Source organism: Myotis myotis, unplaced genomic scaffold (assembly GCF_014108235.1).
Source record: "Myotis myotis isolate mMyoMyo1 unplaced genomic scaffold, mMyoMyo1.p scaffold_m19_p_5, whole genome shotgun sequence".
Lineage (NCBI taxonomy): Eukaryota > Metazoa > Chordata > Mammalia > Chiroptera > Vespertilionidae > Myotis > Myotis myotis.
The window spans coordinates 98,203,117-98,224,476 of NW_023416357.1; the positions used below are offsets into that span (position 1 = coordinate 98,203,117).

The window sequence follows — 21,360 nt, forward strand, 5'->3', positions numbered from 1 at the left end:
CTATGTTTATGTAGAAATAAACTTTAAGTCAGGGGTAAGATTTTCTATTTTCTTTTTCCTTGTATTGGTTCCTGGGTAACCGGTATTGACTTCCAATGGGCACAACAAATGAATGTTTTACAAAATGTGCCTGAGTCAAAAATCGCCAAAGCCCACTCCTGGGCATGTATCCCAGAGAAGGGAAATGCCTGCTCACGCAGAAACCTTTACACAATGTTCACAGCTGCCTTGTTTGTGACAGCCAAGACCAGCCCTGAGGTCCTGCAGCAGGTGAATGGCTAAACAAACTGGGGTACATACCACATGTCGTGGAACATTACTGAGTATTAGAAAAGGAAAAAATGATTGGAATGTGTAATAACATAGGTAAAACTCCAGGTAAATAAGCCATTCACAAAAATTAAGTAGTGCTGGATTCCACTTATCGAACATTTTTTGAAAGAACAGAGTTTTAGAAATGGAAGCTGACAGAGTTGAGGGATGGGGGTGGGGAATGCCGAGAGGAGGCAGATGTGCCTGTAAGAGGGTCCCTGTGATGAAGTGTTCATTACTTATCTGTGGTGTTAAATTCATGAACCTACACACGTGGTGAAGTTGTCTAGGACTAAATGTGTGCTAATCCACCTGGGGAAGTCTGAATAAGATGAGTGGGTTGTAGCAATGTCAACACCCTGGGTGTCATGTGGCACCATAGTTTTGCAAAATATTACTATTGGGGGGAAACAAAGTAAAGTGGACAAGGGATATCTCTGTATTCTTAAATATATCTTATTGATTTTTAGAGAGGAAGGGAGAGGGAGAGAGAGAGAGAAACATCAATGAGAAGAATCATTGATTGGCTGCCTCCTGCACGCCACCTACTGGGGATCGAGCACACAACCCAGGCATGTGCCCTTGGCCAGAATCGAACCTGGGACCCTTCAGTCCACAGGCTGAGGCTCTATCCATTGAGCCAAACCAGCTAGGGCGATATCTCTGTATCTTTTATTATGACTGCATGCAAATCAACTGCATGGGGATCTAAAGTCGCCCCAACAAAAGTTTCTATAATAAACATTGATGAAGCCTAGATAAAGGGGAGGAATCAGTGTTTGCAAACCATTGAGTGATGGCCAACCTGTTCCCTTCTTGTTAAGAACCACCCTGACCCTCTACACACGTGAAACTATGTGAAACTATTTAAGCCGCACAGACATTATTTCCGCAACGTAATGATGCCTATGTTGCACTGATTAGATCTAGGTGTGGCATGTTTGGTTGCTACGTTTCAGGGCGCTGAGATCCGCCCAGGGAAGGGCACAGGCTTCTGAGCAAATCTGAGCAGCGCCCGCCTTCCCCTGAAGTGTTTTATTATTCTGAGCCGGACCCACGGCATCTCCCAAGGTATGGAGTTCAGTTTGAGATAAAAATACTTTATCTGCTCTTACAGCAAATTGAAAGGCTATATAAAGGGTTTTGTTATTGCAGTGTTTTCATAAATATATAGTAAACATCCTTCACAGTGGGAAATGCAGCCCCAAAATACAATTTTCCTACACAGCCATTCATGTGGCTTGCACGGGAAGATGAAATGACCCAGAGATGAATAAAAAAATAATAGTATACAACTTTTAGCAGCCCACAGTCCCCGACAGGCGCGCACAGCTGGGAGGATAAGGACCATGATTTGCAGCGCCTCCGATGAATGACAAGTGTCTGCAGCATCCAGGGAATTTCGGGTTCCTCTGTGGCCAAACCATTACGGTTAACACGTGGCTTTATCATTTTCAGAAATTGCCAACAGCCGACCACGCCATTGCAGAGCGCACGCCGACCCCCAGACCTTAGCCAGAACATCACTGCAAATCCAACAACTTCCGGGGATCTTTTCCTACCCTCTTCAAGGCCCTCTGGAGCACATTTTCAATGCAATTTGGGTTGCGTTCATCTAACACACAAGACCTATGTTGCTATCTAAGCTGATTTATGTCAGCTTGGAGTGAGGAGCTGATCACGGGTCCTATGAAAAATGGAAGCTCTTTTATTTAACAAAGTTTTTCTTATTATCTAAGTAGAAAGTGTGTTGAAAATAAAAAGAAATAGAGGTATACTATTTTATGAACAGCTTCACTGAGGTGCAATTGATATGCAACAGAACTGTGCATGTTTAATATGGACAATTTGACAAGTTTGGATATATGCATCCACCCATGATGCCATCAGGATCAAGGTAATAAGCAATGTTGCCTTGTGTCGTGTGTGTGTGTGTGTGTGTGTGTGTGTGTGTGTGTGTGTATTAAGAACACAATGTAAGATCCACCCTCTTAACAAATTTTTTTAGTCCTCACATGAGGATATTTTCCCATTGATTGTTAGAGATAGTGGAAGAGAAGGAAAGAGAAACATCGATGTGAGAGAGATACATTGATTGGTTGCTTTTGCAAGCACCCTCACTAGGGCCAGTGTTCGAGCCTGCATCCCAGGTACATGCCCTTGACAGGAATTAAACCTGGGACCCTTCAGGCCACAGGTCAATGCTCTATCCACAAGCCAAACCAGCTAGGGCAGGGGTGGGCAAACTTTTTGACTCGAGGGCCACAATGGGTTCTTAAACTGGACTGGAGGGCCGGAACAAAAGCATGGATGGAGTGTTTGTGTGAACTAATATAAAGTCAAAGTAAACATCATTACATAAAAGGGCACGGTCTTTTTTTTGTTTTAGTTTTATTCATTTCAAACAGGCCGTAGTTTGCCCACGGCTGAGCTAGGGCTTAACAATTTTTTAGGTGCATATCGCCACGCTGTCAGCTATAGGGACTACGTTGCACAGCAGATGACTACAGCTTATTCATCTTGCATAATCCTAAAAGCAAAACTTCCATTCGCTCCTGCTCCCCTCCCAGTCACACTCCTCACTAACCACAAAGTAACTCTCCCTTTGTCATCTTTGCAGCTTCACTGTGTATATAAACGTTTGCACGGGGATGTTTGTTTTCTAACAAAGTGTTCCAAATGCCTTTTTGACATTTGGACTCTTGATCACTTATATCACCTCCGGCATCATTTTAGGTCAATGCAGACCCACCTCCTTCCTTGAATACTTGTTGGCATCAAATCCTCTTTTGTTAGGCATTTAGTTTGCCCTAATGTTTCTTCCCACTGTACACTAGGCTGCAGTTAACAGTTTGTATCTGTGCAACCTTGAGCAAGTACCTGAATCCTAAAGTGGAAAATGCAGGGTCAAAGGATATGCGCTTTTTTCAAAACGAACATTTCCAAACTGTCTTCCACAAAAGAATGCACCATTCCACACTTTCTCCAACAGTGTAAAATATGTCTGTTTCATCAAACATATTGTTTTCCAATGTGATATATGAAGCATTTATATATACAGATGAAACTTTCAATATATATATATACACATGTGTACACACATATTTGTAGATAAGGCCATATTTTCATGTACTTTCTGGTATTTACATTTTTTTTTCTGAAAACTATATACATGCTCTTTGCCAGTTTTCCTTCTGTATCAATGGTCAGTCTATCTGTCCATCCAACCATCCATCCATCCATCCATCCATCCATCATCCATATATTATGCCAAGAGTATAAGAAGGTCAGTATTAATAAGAGGACCACAGCCCGGCTGGAGTGGCTCAGTGGTTGAGGGTCAACCTATGAACCAGGAGGTCACAGTTCAATTCCCAGTCAGGCATATGCCCAGGTTTCGGGCTTGATCCCCAGTAGGGACTTACAGGAGGCAGCCCATTGATGATTATCTCTCATCTCTGAAGTTTCTATCTCTCTCTTCCTCTTCCTTCCTCTCTCTAAAATTAAAAATAAAAAAATAAAACAAACAAACAAAAAAGAGGACCACAGGGACTTCCTAGGACTAAACAAACTTGATCTATGTTAGAACAAAAATTATTATGGCTTTGAGTCAAGGGGGTGAAGTGAAGTCATAATGTTTCAAATTTGATCACCAACCTCTAATCATTAGCTATTGATAACCCTAGAAATGTCACCTCAAGTCTCAGTCTTCTCCATGAAAAATTGGCATAATAGGAACATCTACATCCTAGGGCTGCTGGGAACATTCAATTTAATAATTTGTATCCAGCTGTTAGCACAATGTGTGACTCATTGCTAACTCAATAGATAGTATCAGTTGCAATGATAATAAAGAATAATTCTATATATTTGGCAATCAGATAGTGCATTAAAACAAAACCGGGTTTCTTTTTTCTATCAGCAGCAGAAGTTGAAGCCTGGACCACTTATAACAATGATGTAGCCTCTACATTTTTAACTTCCTAGGCAAATGGACTCAGAAAAAGTCCATTTTCCCATTGTTGGGTGTACTCTTTTTAATGGCACACAAATTTTATCACTGGTTGTCTTTTATTTTAAAAAGGAGATTCACATTAAATGTGGAAATACGTTAAAAACCAATCCCACTGGATATGGAATTTAAATGACCATTTTAAATCCAATTTCCTATTCTTATTTTTTCCTTTTAGCCAATTAAGCAAGATATATGTATTTTAGCACTATAGCCTGATAGACAACACTTAGAAAACTCATCGGAGAGTCTTAGCTATTGGAGTTTATTCCCATTTATTCGCCATTGAGCAACATATTTTGGCTTAATTTTAAACCATTTCCTGAACCAACACTTAGATGGAATAGGTATTCCACAAAAGCCAATTTGATGAGCTGTATGAAGAAAAGAAATTTCACGATAATGGATCCAACATCAGTCCTTTGACAGTTCTGAAATGGGATTCACTCCTTGCTTTCTTTGCGTAAATGTGAGTTCATTGGGCCTGAAATATACAGGAAGAGCTGTAATGACTTCTACTTCCAGCTCAGTTGCTGGACTGTTCTGGGTTGGGGGAGGGTGGCTCAGAGCCCCCTTTTATTCCTTTGTCATGGCTGGTTGGCCAGATCAGCTGTTCAACAGGGCAGGAATGTTCCTTCCTTCACCTCTGGTAGGAAAAGAATCTGTGCCTGGTCAGTCCACTCTGCGGTTCTGAACCTTCAAGTGTGGGTTAATGCATAGGGAGCCTTGTACCAACTCTTACGTAATGCACAGTTGGGTCGGAAGGCTGTGGAAGCAATTGGCCTGGGACTGGCATCCGTCCCATTGGTGGCTTACACTGTCACAACCTCCTCTTCCTCCACGATTTCGTATTCAGGATACAAGATGTTTCCTTTTACAGTACACTCCCTTCATACCCTTAATAAGAAAACTTTGAATATAAATTCTTCCATCCATTTACTCACTCATTTAACTGGCATGAATGGAGGTGCTCTACTCCCATCTTGGTTTCTTTGTAGTTGTTGTTTTTGTTTGTTTGGGGTTTTTTTTTTTTTTTTGAACAATCATGTATACATGTTTAACAGCAGACTTGCAAGATCTTTTCTTCCTCTAATGCAGAATAAAATCTAACTGAAACTTCTACACAAAAATCTATGAGTAGGTTTTACTACATGCTGAAAATTCAACAGAGAATGAGACAGTCTAGGTCAGCGGTTTTCAACCTGTGGGTCGCGACCCCTTTGGCAGTCAAACGACCCTTTCACAGGGGTCGCCTAAGACCATCCTGCATATCAGATATTTACATTACGATTCATAACAGTGGCAACATTACAGTTATGAAGTAGCAACGAAAATAATTTTATGGTTGGGTTACAACATGAGGAACTGTATTTAAAGGGCCAGAAGGTTGAGAACCACTGGTCTAGGTCATCCCCACGGTCTAAGTGAGGGAAGTTAAATAGATTGGCATTAGTAAGATCAAGTCGGCCATCGATAGTCCACATCCACCATATCCCACTTGTTATGGACCACACTGGGCTCCCTAAAAAATTCTAAAGGTGACAGAAAAACCAAAGAATTCAGTTTCTGGATGACCCCTCAGGAGGTCCAACTGAATAATTTCTCCCTAGTTTTGTACCACAGTTCAGTAGAGAAACAAAGATTGTTCATCCTGTAATTATGCCCTTCTAAATACTATTGTTTCCCTTTGGTGGTTTTGGGTGTTGGAGGTGATCATGTAAAGAGAGTTCACAAGCCTTTCTGACCCTGGTTCAGCGCATGTTGAGAAATAGTTAAATAGTGAAAAATAAAGCTGTGGGCATTATCATTCACACTCATTCAAAAATGACTAGAGTGGTGTTCTTGATCAACCACCCCAAATGGAACTAACAATGGCTTTTGTCTCAAAGCTCAAGTGAAGAAGTTGCCTAAACCAGTGGTTCTCAATATTCCTAATGCCGTGACCCTTTAATACAGTTCCTCATGTTGTGGTGACCCTCAACCACAAAATTTATTTTCGTTGCTACTTCATAACTGTAATTTTGCTACTGTTATGAATCATAATGTAAATATCTGATATGCAGGATGTATTTAGGCGACCCCTGTGAAAGGGTCGTTCGACCCCCAAAGTGGTCGTGACCCACAGGTTGAGAACCACTGGCCTAAACGCTTATGCTTCTGTGCATTTAGAAAGTCAGATTATTACAGAGCATGCGAAGTGGTCAGGAGCACAGACCGTGGAGGTGAAATCCCAGCTCTGACACTTGGAAGCTGTGTGGCCTTAGGCAAATTACTCAACTTCTCTGGGCCACGGTTCTTTCCTCTGTAAAGTGTAGATAATAACAATATCAAACCCAAGGCTTGATTTAAGGATTAAGTGAATTGATGTTTTAAAGCATTTACAACAATATGAAACACTATTGAAGTGTTTATTAAATACATAAGCAAATAAACCTATGTGTCAAACCTTTAAAGGCAAGGAGAAAATAATGATGTTTGAATACTAAGAAGAAAGGTTCTTAGAATAACTGTTCCATGACTCATTTCAGGATGCTACTTTTCTCTTCTACTGACATCCGTACCATAGAACAAATTTTTGTTTTCCAGAACCTGCCAGAGGCAACACTGAGTAAATCAAAGAAAAGTGGGCATTTAAACCACAATAACCCATGTCCTATTTATAAGGAAAGATGCCAGAGTAGGCAGGTGTAAAATTTTAGAGTCAAATAGTAAGAAAATAGGGATTTTCTGATTTTGCATCATGAGCCTCTTCACAGTATCCATGCAGAGATTTTAAAAATGAGTGACTGAAATCCATTCTCTAGGAAAATCAGACCATGTATATACATTAGTCATAGGACCAGTGATATCGCTTAGGGCAGAATTTCTCCACCTCAGCACTTCTAGCATTACGGGCTGGATACTTCTTTGTTGTTTTGGAGTAGAAGGCTGTCGGTGCATCCTAGGATATTTAGCAACATTTTTGGTCTCCACCCAACAGATGCCAGTAACACACCCTGCCCAAATGAGACACCCAAAAACGTCTCCAATATATTGTGAAAGGTTGTCCCTGGAGGAGAGGGAAGTGAGAAAATTGCTCCTAGTTGACAACCACTGGCTTAAGGCATCTGTGGAATCCCATATTTGTGGATCTTCCTAAATTCAGAGTACATTTCAGTGGTATCTTGGTTTACTGGAGTCAGAAAAATCTGGAGTCTAGTTACTTATTCTAACTATAAAAATTCTTGAAGATTGTTTCCATGGCTCTAAGTTATGCAGAGCAATACCTACCTCGCAGAGTCGTGGTCAGGACCAGTGGAGATAGGGTGGAGGTCCCAGTCCAGTGCCCAACACACAGAGGCAGCAAGGGCCCAGACATCGACCTGCATTCCTGTTAGTGTCCAGGTGTGATCACATCATCACCTTCATCATCCTCACCGTGATAATAAACATGGAAGGCTTCTCTATCTCTACACGCAAATAACCATGATTGATACAACCGCTGTGTCCATCATGTTAGCAGATAAGCAACCGATTTCCTCATGAGCAGAGATTTCAATCAAACAACAAAGAAATATATCCACTGTCCTGTGGCAAATGCCGATGGACATTGAATTACCATGACGAGAAAGGAAACGCTAGCAGCCGTTTTCCTAACGTATGCTCCTTAAGGGGTCCTGTTTCCCAAGCCAACAGCAGGCAGACTGGCCACCTGGACTCATGTGGTGGTGGCTGGCTTTCTGCAAAGGATTGAAAGTGTGAGGGAGACGATACAGAGGACCAGACTTCCTGAGGATCTAGGTCTGTTGTGTGCACGCTCTTTGTGTGGCCGCGGTACATCCACCCAGTCTAGAAAATTTAACCCACTGACCAGCCACTGCAGGGAGTTCAGAGCAGCTAGAAGTAACATGGCCCAGTTTAGAGCTTTGGCTAATTAGATGATCGTGAATCCAGAATTCCAGACTTCACGTCTATAGGTGGACAGGAAAAGTAACAAACATGCCCACCATTGCTTAAGGAAAAGAAATCATGCTATCCAGGGACTATGGATACACTGTGTCAGTTACAACTATATCATTTCTCCAAAAGCCTTCTCTGGCCTGCTTGATATGGGGACTAGCTGAATGATTATTCACCACCAATGAATGCGAGGGAACCAGCACCTGCTCTTCTTGCTCTCCCTTTAAACTCAACTGAAATAATTTCCCTGGAACTTGCAGATACAAAACTGTGTTAAGAACTTCCAACTGATCCTATTTACCTCCCTGACATCAAAGTCGTCAGACTTCATAAGCCACTGTGAGAGGGGGCCTTCCGATACCCTATAAGTTATGCACACACCTAAGCAGAAAGAACACTTTGAAATTTTTATGGAGCAGCAAAAACGGGGAGTGTATTAATCTAAGCAGTGAAATTGGGCTTTTTGTCATTTTTAATTGCTTGAATTCGTAACCTAGTTTTGCTAAATCAAAAAGGAGTCGCTACAGCTGACACAAGCGTTTTCCGCTTTGGGGGCACACACATAACCCCCCCACCACCACCACCACCACCACCAACTTTTCATATACAATGTATCTCTATCAATAAAAAACACTCCTGAATTTGAGACATTATTGAATATTTGAATCTAGAGGTTTCCAGGTCTGGCCTTGCAAACTAAAACAGACTTTGAAAGATTTATTTATCCCCCTTAGTGCTGCGCACACAGAGACGGGGACAGCATGAACACCGGATCCCAGGACTATTTTGTTATATGTGATTTAATTCAAATACATTAAAATGCATAATTTAAAAGTTCTCCATGCCCTGAATTGCCCATTTACTATTGCCCATAAGGCATGCAAATGCTCACCTCTGCATGGAAATGAAGGAAAAGAGACAGAAGGACAAAGATGTGCAGCCGTGAATATGTACAAAGATCTCATGTATCACCACACCTTGAAGTTTCCAGCTCAACATAGAAAAAGCCTACAGTGCAAAAACAGTCAGGATCTATGCCTTGTCCCCCTGTTTATTTTTACATGTCGGAAAAATCAACACAAGATGGGGATCCAAGTTTCTTTGATGACATTTTGTTTTAATGCCTTTAGAATTACTTTCAAAGAACTTACTCCAGCCTTCTCCATGATAACTTTGAGGCTAATACACATACATTTTAAAAATAGCTAAAAATTAAACATAAAAATTTTATTAGTAAAGTTTTATTATTATTTCATAAATGTTCTTCTTATTTTGGACAACATTCCATTTCTCTGGTATTGCAACTCTGCCCAAAACCTAATATAAAAATTATAAATGTAGACAGAAAACGGGACCAAAATTCCATTTCAGTGGACATTGTAATGGTCATTTAGCTCGACACTGACCCATCCAATATGGTTTTCTGTAATTAAACAGAATATGGTTAGGAACATGCTTTCTGATTCTCATGTAATACTCTCAAAATATGACCATATATTCTCAAAATCTCACAACTATCATTTAGAGGAAGCAATTGTTGCTAAAAGCCCTTTAATTGAAATCTACTTCAACGTTTGTGTCATATTCTTGGGGAGAGAAAAAAGTTTGGGGAAAAAAAAGGAATAAACTATTTTTGTGATACTTAAATAATCTGTCCTATAAGTCAAGTTTATGGTTATTTCTATCAAGTCCAAGTAAATACAGATTAAAATGGATTCAGAGTCTAAAACTATGGAAGGTAATAGGGGAAATAGAAGTTTGAAGCACAGGCTATAATAGATGAGTGTAAAACTATGCTTAGCCCAATAAAGTTATGACGGCCCAAGTGCATTGTTGTAAAAACCCATCAGTTGGTGATAACAGAAAAAAATATTCAGCTCATTTCGTGTAATGAAGGCATTTTCCAAGAGTCCATTTGCTTGGTCAAAAAGAAATGCCAAGAAAACTTTTATCACTTTAACAATAAGTGCTATTAATTAGCTCTTGTACATGAGCAGAGAATATCAAAGAGGAAGAAGAAAACCACATTCCAATTATCCTCCAGAGTGCAAAACATTTGCTAAAATAAAAATGTGGTAGAAGGTATTGGAAAAGCGTTGTGTTCCAGGCACAAGAGTAAGACAGAAGGAGGGACATATAGGTGAATGAGAGGAAAAGGCAGGGAGGGAAAGGGGAGAGAAAAGGAAGAAAGAAAGAAAAGGAAAACAGGAGATGTAAGGGAAGGCTAGAGGAAACCCCCCCCCACCTCCATAGGTAATACTTGCTCCACTCTTTAGTGAAGCAATTTTCTCTTCATAACCCGTGAGCAGTCTAATATACAGGAAACCTCGGCATGCGTGGGGAGTGTGAGTGGGCAGATAAGACTTGAAAAATCCCTGCTTCTTACATGAGAATCATGAATGCTGCCCGCGTTCCCTATAAATGCCAGTGGTAAGCAGCTGTCACTGCTTGACTTTAGTTACTCAAACAACAACCCTCTTCAAACTTAATCACAGCAAACCATAAAGGCCTGTTACTCCATTCCACAAACGCGTTTATACTCCTGCCCTTTGGGCTCCCGAAGATACGTATTAACCTTAAACCAAACAATTTACTACCCAGCTCCCCAGGTAAAGAGGATTACACAACCATATTTTGGCCGCCTCCATTATGAACTGCATTCATTTCTGTGTGCCCCAAATTAAACCATATAAACGAGTACATTAAGAGATATGTAAAGATACGCATAAAGTGACTCTTTGTTTAGCAAGTAATTTAATGAACGATTTAATAAGATGACTGTGCCAACAAAACTTTTGGATTCAGATTTCCCCTTGCTTCCCTATTAAGTGTGTGTGTTGGGGAGGGGGGTGGAGGGGGGGCGCTCAGCTCTTTTGTCAACAGAAATAAGTAAAACCACCCATTTCACTGTCATCTGAAAATAATGGCTACAGGGATAGGCTGAGCCTGAGTCTTTGAGGTGATCCTTCTAGGCTGATAAATGTCGTATTCACCACTTGGCATATTTTTAAAATGCTTGGCAGTAAACTCCATCATTTGGGAAGCACACACACCCCCGCCCTCCCCCCATTTGATCTCTCAAAAAGGGCAACTCTTGTTTCATTTAATAAAATGGCCCAGAGTCTATGTCTCAAGTCAAAGCATTTGCAACATTGTCCATTTCACGTCTCTTTCCCGGGAACCAGGAACGCAGCGGGGAGAGTACAGCGCGCAGCTCAGCTCGGGAGACATGTTTACACAAACATCAGTGCCTTTTCCCGCACACGCACACGCCTGCCCACCGGCCTGAGCTGCCAACTTTCCAAATGCCCGGCCCATCTGGCCAGGGGTTTCATCAACCTCTCATGTAAAGGGCCACGCAGCTTTGCAAAGCCCTGGCCAGCCTATTGGGACTTCCATGCTTTTTCTTATAAACACTTATTCATCTCTAGAAATAAAGTTAAAGGCAGTCAATGAGCGTGGGCAAGGAAGTTCCCCAGGAACTTCTAGCCAGTAAAGAAAATCAATTCATACCCCGCCCCCCAGGGCTCCCCTATCACTCCTAATGCCCCTCGCCCTTCCCGGTGGTCAGCGCCCCCGGGCGCCCCGCCTGCACGGTCCCCGGGCGCCCAGCCCGCAGGGTCCCCGGGTGGCTTTACCTGCCGTGGCTCATTCACGCGCCCTGGACGCAGCCGCAGCTTCCATCGCGGCTCCGCTTTGCCCGGATTGCACCCGCCGCCAGGTCCCTATTCTAATCAGCAGCCCGGGAGGCGCACACACCGCCACCCTCTGCCTGCACGTTGGACGCGGCTGGCGGCGGCTCCTCTTGCCACAGGCAGCCCAAAATGTCAATTTGCACACTCCTCCCTCCGCCGCCCGCCCCCGTGCCGGCCCGCTCCCACCCCCTCCCGTGAGTCAGTGGGCTTCAGGACGCGCCGCAGAAGCCAGCCGCCTGCTCGCCACTCTTCCTCTCCCTTGTCTCTCCTCCCTGACAGCGCCTAGAGCCTTCCCTCGCCTTACCTGAAGGGCATCTCCCACGACTGCAATTAGATGCCAAGATTTCATCCCGGGCTGCAAAGTGCCGCCCGTTTCCTCCCCGGGAGAGCACGGGAGAAGTCCGAGGCAGCGGCGCGCGGCCCCCACGTGCTAGCAATGCAAATGACTCCGGTCCTCGGCGCGAGCGCCCTGCCGCGCTGGCCCGGCTGCTGGCAGCCCCACACCGTCGCCAGCAGGTGCGGAACGTGCGGGGAAGGAGCGAGCGAGCAGCTGGAGCGAGGGGGCAATCAACGCGGAGACGTACACAAAGGGAGGCCACCGAGGTGCCAGGGACGCTGCAGCGCCCCAGCCCCGCTTCTCTGGCCTCCGCGCCAAAAACGCTCGCCAAATTGGACGCCCAATGTTTTTGCAAAGTCTTGCAGCCTGGGGAGGCGGTGGAGGAGTGGGTCCCGCCTCCAAGCTTCTCCAAAGGCTTGCAAACCTCGGAGCTGGCAGCGCTATCTCTCTCTCTCTCTCTCTCTCTCTCTCTCTCTCTCTCTCTCTCTCTCTCTCTCTCTCTCTCTCTCTCTCTCTCTCCTCTCCTCTCCCTCCCTCCCCGCACGTGTCCCTTTCCTTGTTCTTTCAAGCATTAAATATGTACCACATGACAGAATAGGGCACCTTGCAAGGTCCTCCCAGTCCACACTTGACAACCAATTTTAACTCACCAGCAGTGAGATGTCTAAAGGCAGGATATAAGCACTTCCAATTACTTACACTACTCCCGCATTATTCAAAGTGTCCATGGGACAGTATTTACGACTTCCAATATGCTACTACTTCACATATAAATACAGTACAGGATGCAAATCCCATCAGCTCTTCCCCCATCGCTGCTCACAGGATTTTCTTAGTGTTTCCTCCTACAAGCAGCTGTAGTATTGTAATCTAGTATTCTAGTATTGTAATCTCAGACCTTCCTACACCTGATGTACTGAGTGACAACACTGAAAAGTTTAGAGGAGGGAAATATCTATCGTGTCCGGTGGAACTTTAGAGCTCACCTTTGGAAGTGGATTTACCTTGGCCAGTCCGTGTGGCTCAATGGTTGTGCCTTGACCCATGAATCAGGTCACAGTTGGATTCCCAGTCAAGGCACATGCCCCTTTGCCAGTTTGATCCCCAGTAAGGGGCGTGCAGGAGGCAGCCAATCAATGATTCTTTCTCATTATTGATGTTTCTATCCACCCCCCCCCCCCGCCCTCTTCCTCTCTGGAATAAATAAAAAATATTTTTTTAAAAAACAAAAAACAAAGTGTATTTACTTTGAAGAATGATGACATCAAAATAAATTTCCCATTTTTGTTGTTGTTAAGTAAGTCCCAGCTAGTCCCTGTCTAAGTGCTGATTTCATTAAAGACCAAGCAATTGGTTGGGTGGGGAAGTGAATCTCTGGATGTAGACAAATTAGTGTGTTTTTTTCTTTCTTTTTCCTTACAGTTGGAACTGAAAGCTGCATGAAAGCACTTATCAATGGGATGGGAGGGATCTAAACGCCGAAGAAAATTCCACATGTGGGTAAATAGACCTTATTTGATTAACAGAGAAATATTCACTGGCTTCCTTGCCATTTCTCAAATACTTTTTCTTTTTGTTAAAGGCCTTGTGTACAACTGATTAGAATTTTATATATCAGTAAGCACATTTTAAAATGCTAATAAATCTTTCAGATATTTACTTCCACGTTCATTACAGCTTCACATTCAGAGGCAATATTTTGAGGTTTTTGGGGAACATGCCAAGTCCTTATATGGCCATCATCCATCTCTGTCACACCAGTAACAAAATGAGAAGTTTCATTTTTTTTTTCCTTCTATGCATTAAGGGTGTTTTTAATATAGAGTTAAAATAGCGTTTCAATTGCTCCTTGGGGAGTGAATAGAAGTTAATGTGTGTTTTCTCCACCTGCCTTTCCTGGGGGCAGTGGCATTTAAGGGATGCTAAGGTGACATTAGGTAAGACTTCCTGTCACAGAGATGACGCAGTATACTCCCTGGTTATTTTAACAGTTGAAGGCTAACGTAAGCAAATGTCCTTTGGTCGAGGCTTTCAATGGCATTGGGTAAAATGGCAAGAGATTTCCAGACTTTTATGTAATCAGACAGGTTTCCAGACTTTTTGCTTAACCATAACCTTATATAATTATAGAGATCCACAAATATAAAGTATTATTTTACTTTCTATGCCAGCGGAAGTTGGCATTCTCATTGGAATAATTTGGTTCACAAATCAGTACACAAAAGCAAGGTTATTCTAAGTTAGGGATGTGGGGGTGGCGGGTGGAGAGATAGCAAACCCTAATTACAGCCTCATTTGTCCTCCTGTTCCCTGGCACATATGGCCAGTTAATCACGGAGTGAGACAACCTTGGCAGATGTTGCCAAACCTGGTTATTGATATAAATTGCTATTCTCATGTGTAAGTGCCCCAGCAAAGAGTTAAAACAATGTCTGTACTCACCCAAAGGGAACTAAAGGTCTACTCTAGCATCTGTGGCAACAAGACCAGATGACACAGAGCTAAGGTTGTTTCCTCATTCACTGTCTATGAGGAAAACAGCAATGGATGAAAGCCCCTGAGCCCCTGTGGGAATGCAACATGTTATGGTCGCTCTGGAAACTGATTTCCTAAGAGGTATTAAAATAGAGAATGTGCTCACCCTATAACCAAGAAGTTCTAATTCTAATGCCCACCCAGCAAACTTATGCACAAGCTATGTTCAGGGATATAACAGCTTGTAATAAAAACAAAATAACAAACTACCTGTCACCATAAAAATTTTATATATCCTATGTGGAATACTATAGAACAGAGACAAATGATGATTAAAGCTATATTCAAATAATCTGTAGCTGTATAAACATGGGTGTGTATAGAGAAAAATATATCTATATACACTGCATAGTACAAGTATAGATACATATAGATACATTTTTTCAGTAAAAGTTTTGCTGAGATAAAAAAGCAAGTTTTAAATAATTCATACACCATGATACCCTTCATGAAAGAAAATGCACAAATGAAATAGTATAGATTTTCTCTAGATATATACATACCTGTGGACACATAGAAAATGATCCAGAAGGGAGACTGGCCAAATCAGGCTGCTGCCTGTTTCTGTACAAGCTGCTAGCCAGAAATGTCTTTTATATGTAAGTGGTTTAAAAAGAAAACATGAAAAGAAGAGGAATATTTTATTATATTAAAATATATGGTATTAAGACATTCAAATTTCACTTTCCACAAATGCAGTCTTATTGGAATTCAGCTATGTACCATTTGCTTACACATCGCCTGTGACTACTTTTGCTCAGTGGCACAGTTGAACGGTGATGACAGTACCAAATGGCCCACAAAGCCCAAAATGTTTACTGTCTGGCCCTTTACAGATGTTCCCCAATCTCTGGTCTGGAAGAATGGGCCCCACATTCATAACAGTGTCCTCTCTGGGACCTGGGAGGAGACTGGGGCTGATGGGGAGGGAGGGAGAGCTCTAGTTCCCCTTTTCAGGGAATTTATTTATTGGTTTTATACTTTAATAAAAGGTAATGTGTATGTTTTATATACTTCCTTTAAATATGCATACATATGTGCACTCATAAACACAGATGTATAACTTACAAAATGAAGTTTGTATGTATATAAAACCTTTTAAAACATGCATGTATATGACATATTCATATATGTAAATGAATACTATACACACACACGGCTTGTTTTGACTTTAACGAGAAGGTATATACCATTTTTAAAATGTATGTGTGTGTCTATGTAGATACACATACCTGGAAAAAATAAATGCAAAACTGGTAGTTCTTGATGGTAGAAACATAGGTGCTTATTACTTTCTTCTTTGTTAATTCAGGTATTTGTCAATTTCCCAAGTAGATGTAGATATAAGGAAACAGTGGACCCCCGCCCCCCAGGACCATGTGAGTGGTCCAAACCACCATTGTGCAATAGCATTTTTCTCGCCAGGATCTGTCTTTTCCCTTCAAATCCTGAATGATAAGACCTTCAAAAAAACATCAAGGTTTGGCTTACACTCACCTAACATTTCTGGAAAACCCCAGTATCTAATTGCTTCTTCATAGGAAAAAAAAATTGCTAAGCCTCAGTGCACTAAAGATTTTTATAAAAATCAATCTTATCCTTGAAGTAAAATGTGCCATAGATTATCCTTTCTGCTAGAAGTTATGGTAATGACCGACTGAGATCTGCCTCACAATACAGTAATATTGCTTCTTTACCAGTTTGAAAATATTTCCTCATAGAAAAGCACAAAGCAGGTTCCAGCAGAAAAAAAAATAAAATAAAATAAAATTACATAGCAACCACGCTGGCGCTTGTCGGATTAGAACAGTGGGACCTAATGACTTTCTTTGTCCTGACATCCACTAATCCAGTTGCATCAGGAAAGGTGAGCTTAATGAAGCACAGTGAGACGGGAGAGCGCACGATTTATGGTGGAGTTATTGTGCTTATATTCCGAAATGGATCCCATTAGCTCAACATTGGTGGCTAGCAAATGACCACATTTCCTAATAGGCAAATGCATGAATTACCTGGGCATATTTTAGAAGCGTGCTCTACAAAATGGTGCACCTTACAACTTTAAACTGGGACCAGGTGAACCACATTCCTTAATGAGGCGTAGCAGACTTTTTTTCGAGCAAGAAACAGAATTATTGCAACTGAACATCCATTCCGCCTCTTCATAATTTAGCACGTCCACATAACCTTTTCCTTGAGGTGGCACGCAGCAAGCACACCACTGAGAGGGATGATTTTTTATTAAATAGCATGGCAACCAACAAGGATTGTTTTTCAATGCTTTTTATCAATATAAGGCCAATGTGTGTTGACCTTGGAAAGTTTAGAAAATTTGGAAAAGTACAGGGGAAAAAAGTTACTCATTACTTTACCTTCCAAAGATAGCCATGTGCAATGTTTTATCACAAGTAGGTCCACTCAGACATTTTTCATCGCATAGGTAACTAAAAAGTCATAACCACAACAGACATTTTAGTACATAAAATGCCTTATACTCTTGTTGCACTTTGCAATGTATCAAGAGTTTCTGCCTAATAAAAAAAGATGATATTAATTTTAGTATGCCACTATGATGCCCAGGTTTGTTTCACTCCATGTTCAATAACACTGAAATGAACATCTTTGCCCATAATGCCATGAGCCTGTCTCTGTCCTACATCTCAAGGTAAATATCTGAAAGTGAAACTGATGAGTCAAAATGTGGGCACCGTTTTTAGGGCTTTAGATATAAGGAACCAGAATACTGAAAAGTTATAGTAACCTACATTCCCAGTAGCTGTATCACAGAGAAGCCATCTCATCCTGGGAACAATTTGGGCCAACCACTTCCTCTTTCAATAACCATCTCCTGGCTCCGGAACCTCTCCATCCACCTGCTCCAGTTGGGCCTCCACCCAATTGCAGGCTAAATTAACATGAAAGAGCTCAAACATAGAAAACAAAGGCGGTAATGGGGAGCAATTTAAATCTAAGCTTATTTAACCTAAGTGGCGAGTGGCTGTCCATTTTGTCTTAATTGCCTCTTAAACCAAAATCAATGTTAAATTACCTGAACAACAGCTTCTGCACAATTGCAAACTGAAAATTCTTTAAGTGCCTTCTCAACAGCCTTTGGCTGTTATCTGGTCCATTGACGGTTTTTCTTCATGGTGCTCCAGCTTTGGATTATGGAATCCGGTTCAAGGGTGGGCACTCCTGAAAACAGCCACCACGTGGCCTCTGAGGAGTTGCTCCTTGACATGTAGTGTTCAAAACGCAATCTACATCAGGGAAGTTGGACAATAGCTTTTCTTCCTTCCTTTCTTCCTCCCTCCCTTCCGCTCTCCTTCCTTCCCTCCCTTCCTTCTTCCTTTGCCTCCTTCTCTGCCATCAACAATGAGAGGATGGCTATACAAATGGAAAACAACCAGACCATATGGAAAAATGGAACTCTGGCCCAGGATCCCCAGCAACCAGCCCAGAAAAGCAGCATGCTATCCGCAGATCAGATTTTCAGGAAGTCAGACCACCTCTGACTTCTGTCTCTCGCAATCAGTTCAGGAAGCCAAACAGAAACCCCAGTAACATTTGGCGCTAAACCAGACAGGACTTGCTTAGTAAGGGACAGCTTCTCTAAGGTTTGTCCCTACTTCCACCTTAAGAACTAAGGAGAGAAAGCTCAATAGGCCCCATGACCAATCCCACAGAAGATCCTGCTCCCACTCAGTGCCCCTGCAGCTGCCCCAGGCCCAAAGCCTGCCATTAGGGCGTCCCTGAAACCTTCCTTTCTCCTCCTAGGAAGCTTTCCACTCCTCTGCCCAACTCGGAGACTCTGCCAAAACACAAGTGATGGTGGCTGACGTCCCAGCTATAGCGAGCTCTCGCTAAGCAGCCTTTGCTTGTTCTCCTTTCACTGGTCTTTGCTTATTTCTCTAATGGTTGTTTTCAATACTCCACTAGGTAAACGAGACAGACAAAGCCCAGCCCTCATGGAGCTCACCTGCCAGTGGGGAAAACAGACAGAAACCAGATGCCAGACTCTAGTAGCTGCTACGCAGTAAATGAACTTTGCCATGGGATGGGGGAAGGAGGATAGGTGCCATAGATAAGATCATTGGGTGGTTAGGATTTATCTTATGTCGGGCAGCTTCCTGCCTTTGATTCATTCAAATACTATAGAGCAATGGTTCTCAACCTTCCTAATGCCGCGACCCTTTAATACAGTTCCTCATGTTGTGGTGACCCCCAATTTCATTGTTACAAATTGAACATAATTAAAGCATAGTGATTAATCACAAAAATAATATGTAATTATATATGTGTTTTCCGATGGTCTTGGGCGACCCCTGTGAAAGGGTCGTTTGACCCCCAAAGGGGTCGCGACCCACAGGTTGAGAACCACTGCTATAGAGCACATGCCACCTGATATGCACTGTCGAGCTATAAAAACAAGGCCGATGTACTCTGCCCGCAGAGAGCCTGGGAGGGTGATGCACGCTCGCTAATAAGCAGAACACAAAGTAGATAAGTAGGTGGGGCCAGAGCTGAGGTTCAGGCTAAGAGCTCTGAGAGCTAGGAAACGGGAGGGAAAGTTTACTCCCACATATTGCAAGGTGTCCTGGGGTCCTGGAGCAGAAGACTGGGTGGAGAGTGGTGGGGTTCAGGACAACGCTCCTCCAAAATACATCAGCTTGGCATATTGGGTGTGTTGAGCTGAAAAGGATTTGAGAAACAGCAGGTGCAGGAGAGCTCTCCGACCTGCTGTTCTCCCTAACACAAGTCATAGGAGCTCACGTGAGAGATGCTCTCTGTATAGGAAAGTATAGGAAAGGGGGCATCCTTTTCTCCAGAGGTGGAGGGACACGGCAAGAATCCAAATAAACCTTGCCAAGTTGCCCCTGGTTTACTACCCTTAGATCCTATCTCTCTGTTCTATCACATTTTTCCACGACTTTCCAGTTTTCATCCAACCTAGTATTCATTGCTCAGGTTTAACTGCCCCTTTGGGTCTTCATTCCCTATTGAACGCTCACGTGTCACAAAAACTTACATCAACTAAATGAGTATGTTCTTGTCTTGTGAATCTGTCTTTTTCAGTCCCATGCACAGGGCCCAGGTGGAGAACCTAAGATGAGTAGAGGGCAAGATGTTTCCTCCCCTACAATGGGGAGAGATATGTACATTATTATTGGTATTTCTGTGTGTTAGGCCAGCATGGGCATTGTAAAGATGGAAGAGGTTTGCTTGGAAATATCCTTAAATGGCCATTCTATCTTCACTAGGACAACTTTCCCTTGAATTACCTAAATAGGAAATTAGATAAACAATTTGGAGACCAAAAGAGTCATAAAAGACACGACTGATCACTCTGTTCCCCAAATCCCCTTACCCTGCAGGTGGAAGCGGCCTGTCACCCTGTAGGAGGGATGCAATACAACGCCCAGTTCCAATGACTTGATGTGGTCTGGGACTAGGACAGAAGGCGGGTAAAGGACACACTGGAGGGTGTCCTTTTCTTGAGGGTCTAGAACAGTGGTTCTCAACCTTCTGGCCCTTTAAATACAGTTCCTCATGTTGTGACCCAACCATAAAATTATTTTCGTTGCTACTTCATAACTGTGATGTTGCTACTGTTATGAACCATAATGTAAATATCTGATATGCAGGATGGTCTTAGGTTACCCCTGTGAAAGGGTCGTTCGACCCCCACAGGGGTCGTGACCCACAGGTTGAGAATCTCTGGTCTAGGAGGTGGAAAGGCTTCTAATGCTACATGACCTCCATGGCTACCATACAGATGGCAATTGTTGGCCCCTTTCTCTACCCTCTACTTCTTACAGAAACCACTCCTCTCCCAGCCCCACCTCAACCAGTCACCTGTCCATGTACCCCTCTCTGGTCAAATTAGAGTCTCTCCTAAAAGGGCTTTTGAAAAGAGATGGAGGGGGGAGCTTTGACAGCTGCATTTGTTAGATCAGGAAGATATCATGGAAGAATCTGATGAGTAGTCAGGAGTCACAGTCCACAGAGGAGCAAAGAAGGGGTGAGGTTACCTCTCAAATGAACTGGGAAGTAGGGGCAGGCAGATAAGCAGAAACAAGAGTCTGCATGGCCCCAGAGAAAGACAGAGATGGGGAAAGTTGTTGTCCTGGCCATTGAAAGCTTTCTTCCTTAGCTCTGTATTCTTCCTCTTCCCCTAATGCTTCCTATGAAAGCAGACTTCCCTTGAAGTCCCGACCACACTCTCCATCCTTGCTAGAATCTCTAGACACAGTTGGGATTGCACAGGACATGGCCAGCCTGCAAAAACGTCCTCAGATCCCCATGCTTTGCAGAAAAGCAAAAAAATATCCCAATGCTAAGTTGAATAAACCACTTCCCTGTGGCTCATGCTCTTTCATGAAGCATAGCTAGTGCCAGCCCGTAGAAATGCAATTTAAACAATGAGTGTCTACATATGGCTATTTAAAATGAATGGTAATAGGATAATAAAGCACTCACTAAGCCAGTGATGGCGAACCTTTTGAGCTCGGCGTGTCAGCATTTTGAAA

At 42.7% G+C, this 21,360-nt stretch overlaps 1 protein-coding gene across 5 annotated transcripts in view; it reads right to left on the reverse strand.

Moving 5' to 3' along the window:
* RBFOX1 (RNA binding fox-1 homolog 1) overlaps positions 1 to 21,360 on the reverse strand; it is a 2,058,026-nt gene that overhangs the window by 1,045,842 nt on the left and 990,824 nt on the right. Inside the window, exon 1 of one of the 5 annotated variants that reach the window (XM_036309608.1) lies at positions 12,263 to 12,622. The exons of the other annotated variants lie outside the window; for them this stretch is intronic. Coding sequence (XP_036165501.1) covers positions 12,263 to 12,307 — 45 coding nt within the window. The 5' untranslated portion in view covers positions 12,308 to 12,622. Of the gene's footprint in view, positions 1 to 12,262; positions 12,623 to 21,360 lie in introns of those variants that run through there. 5 annotated transcript variants of the gene reach the window in all.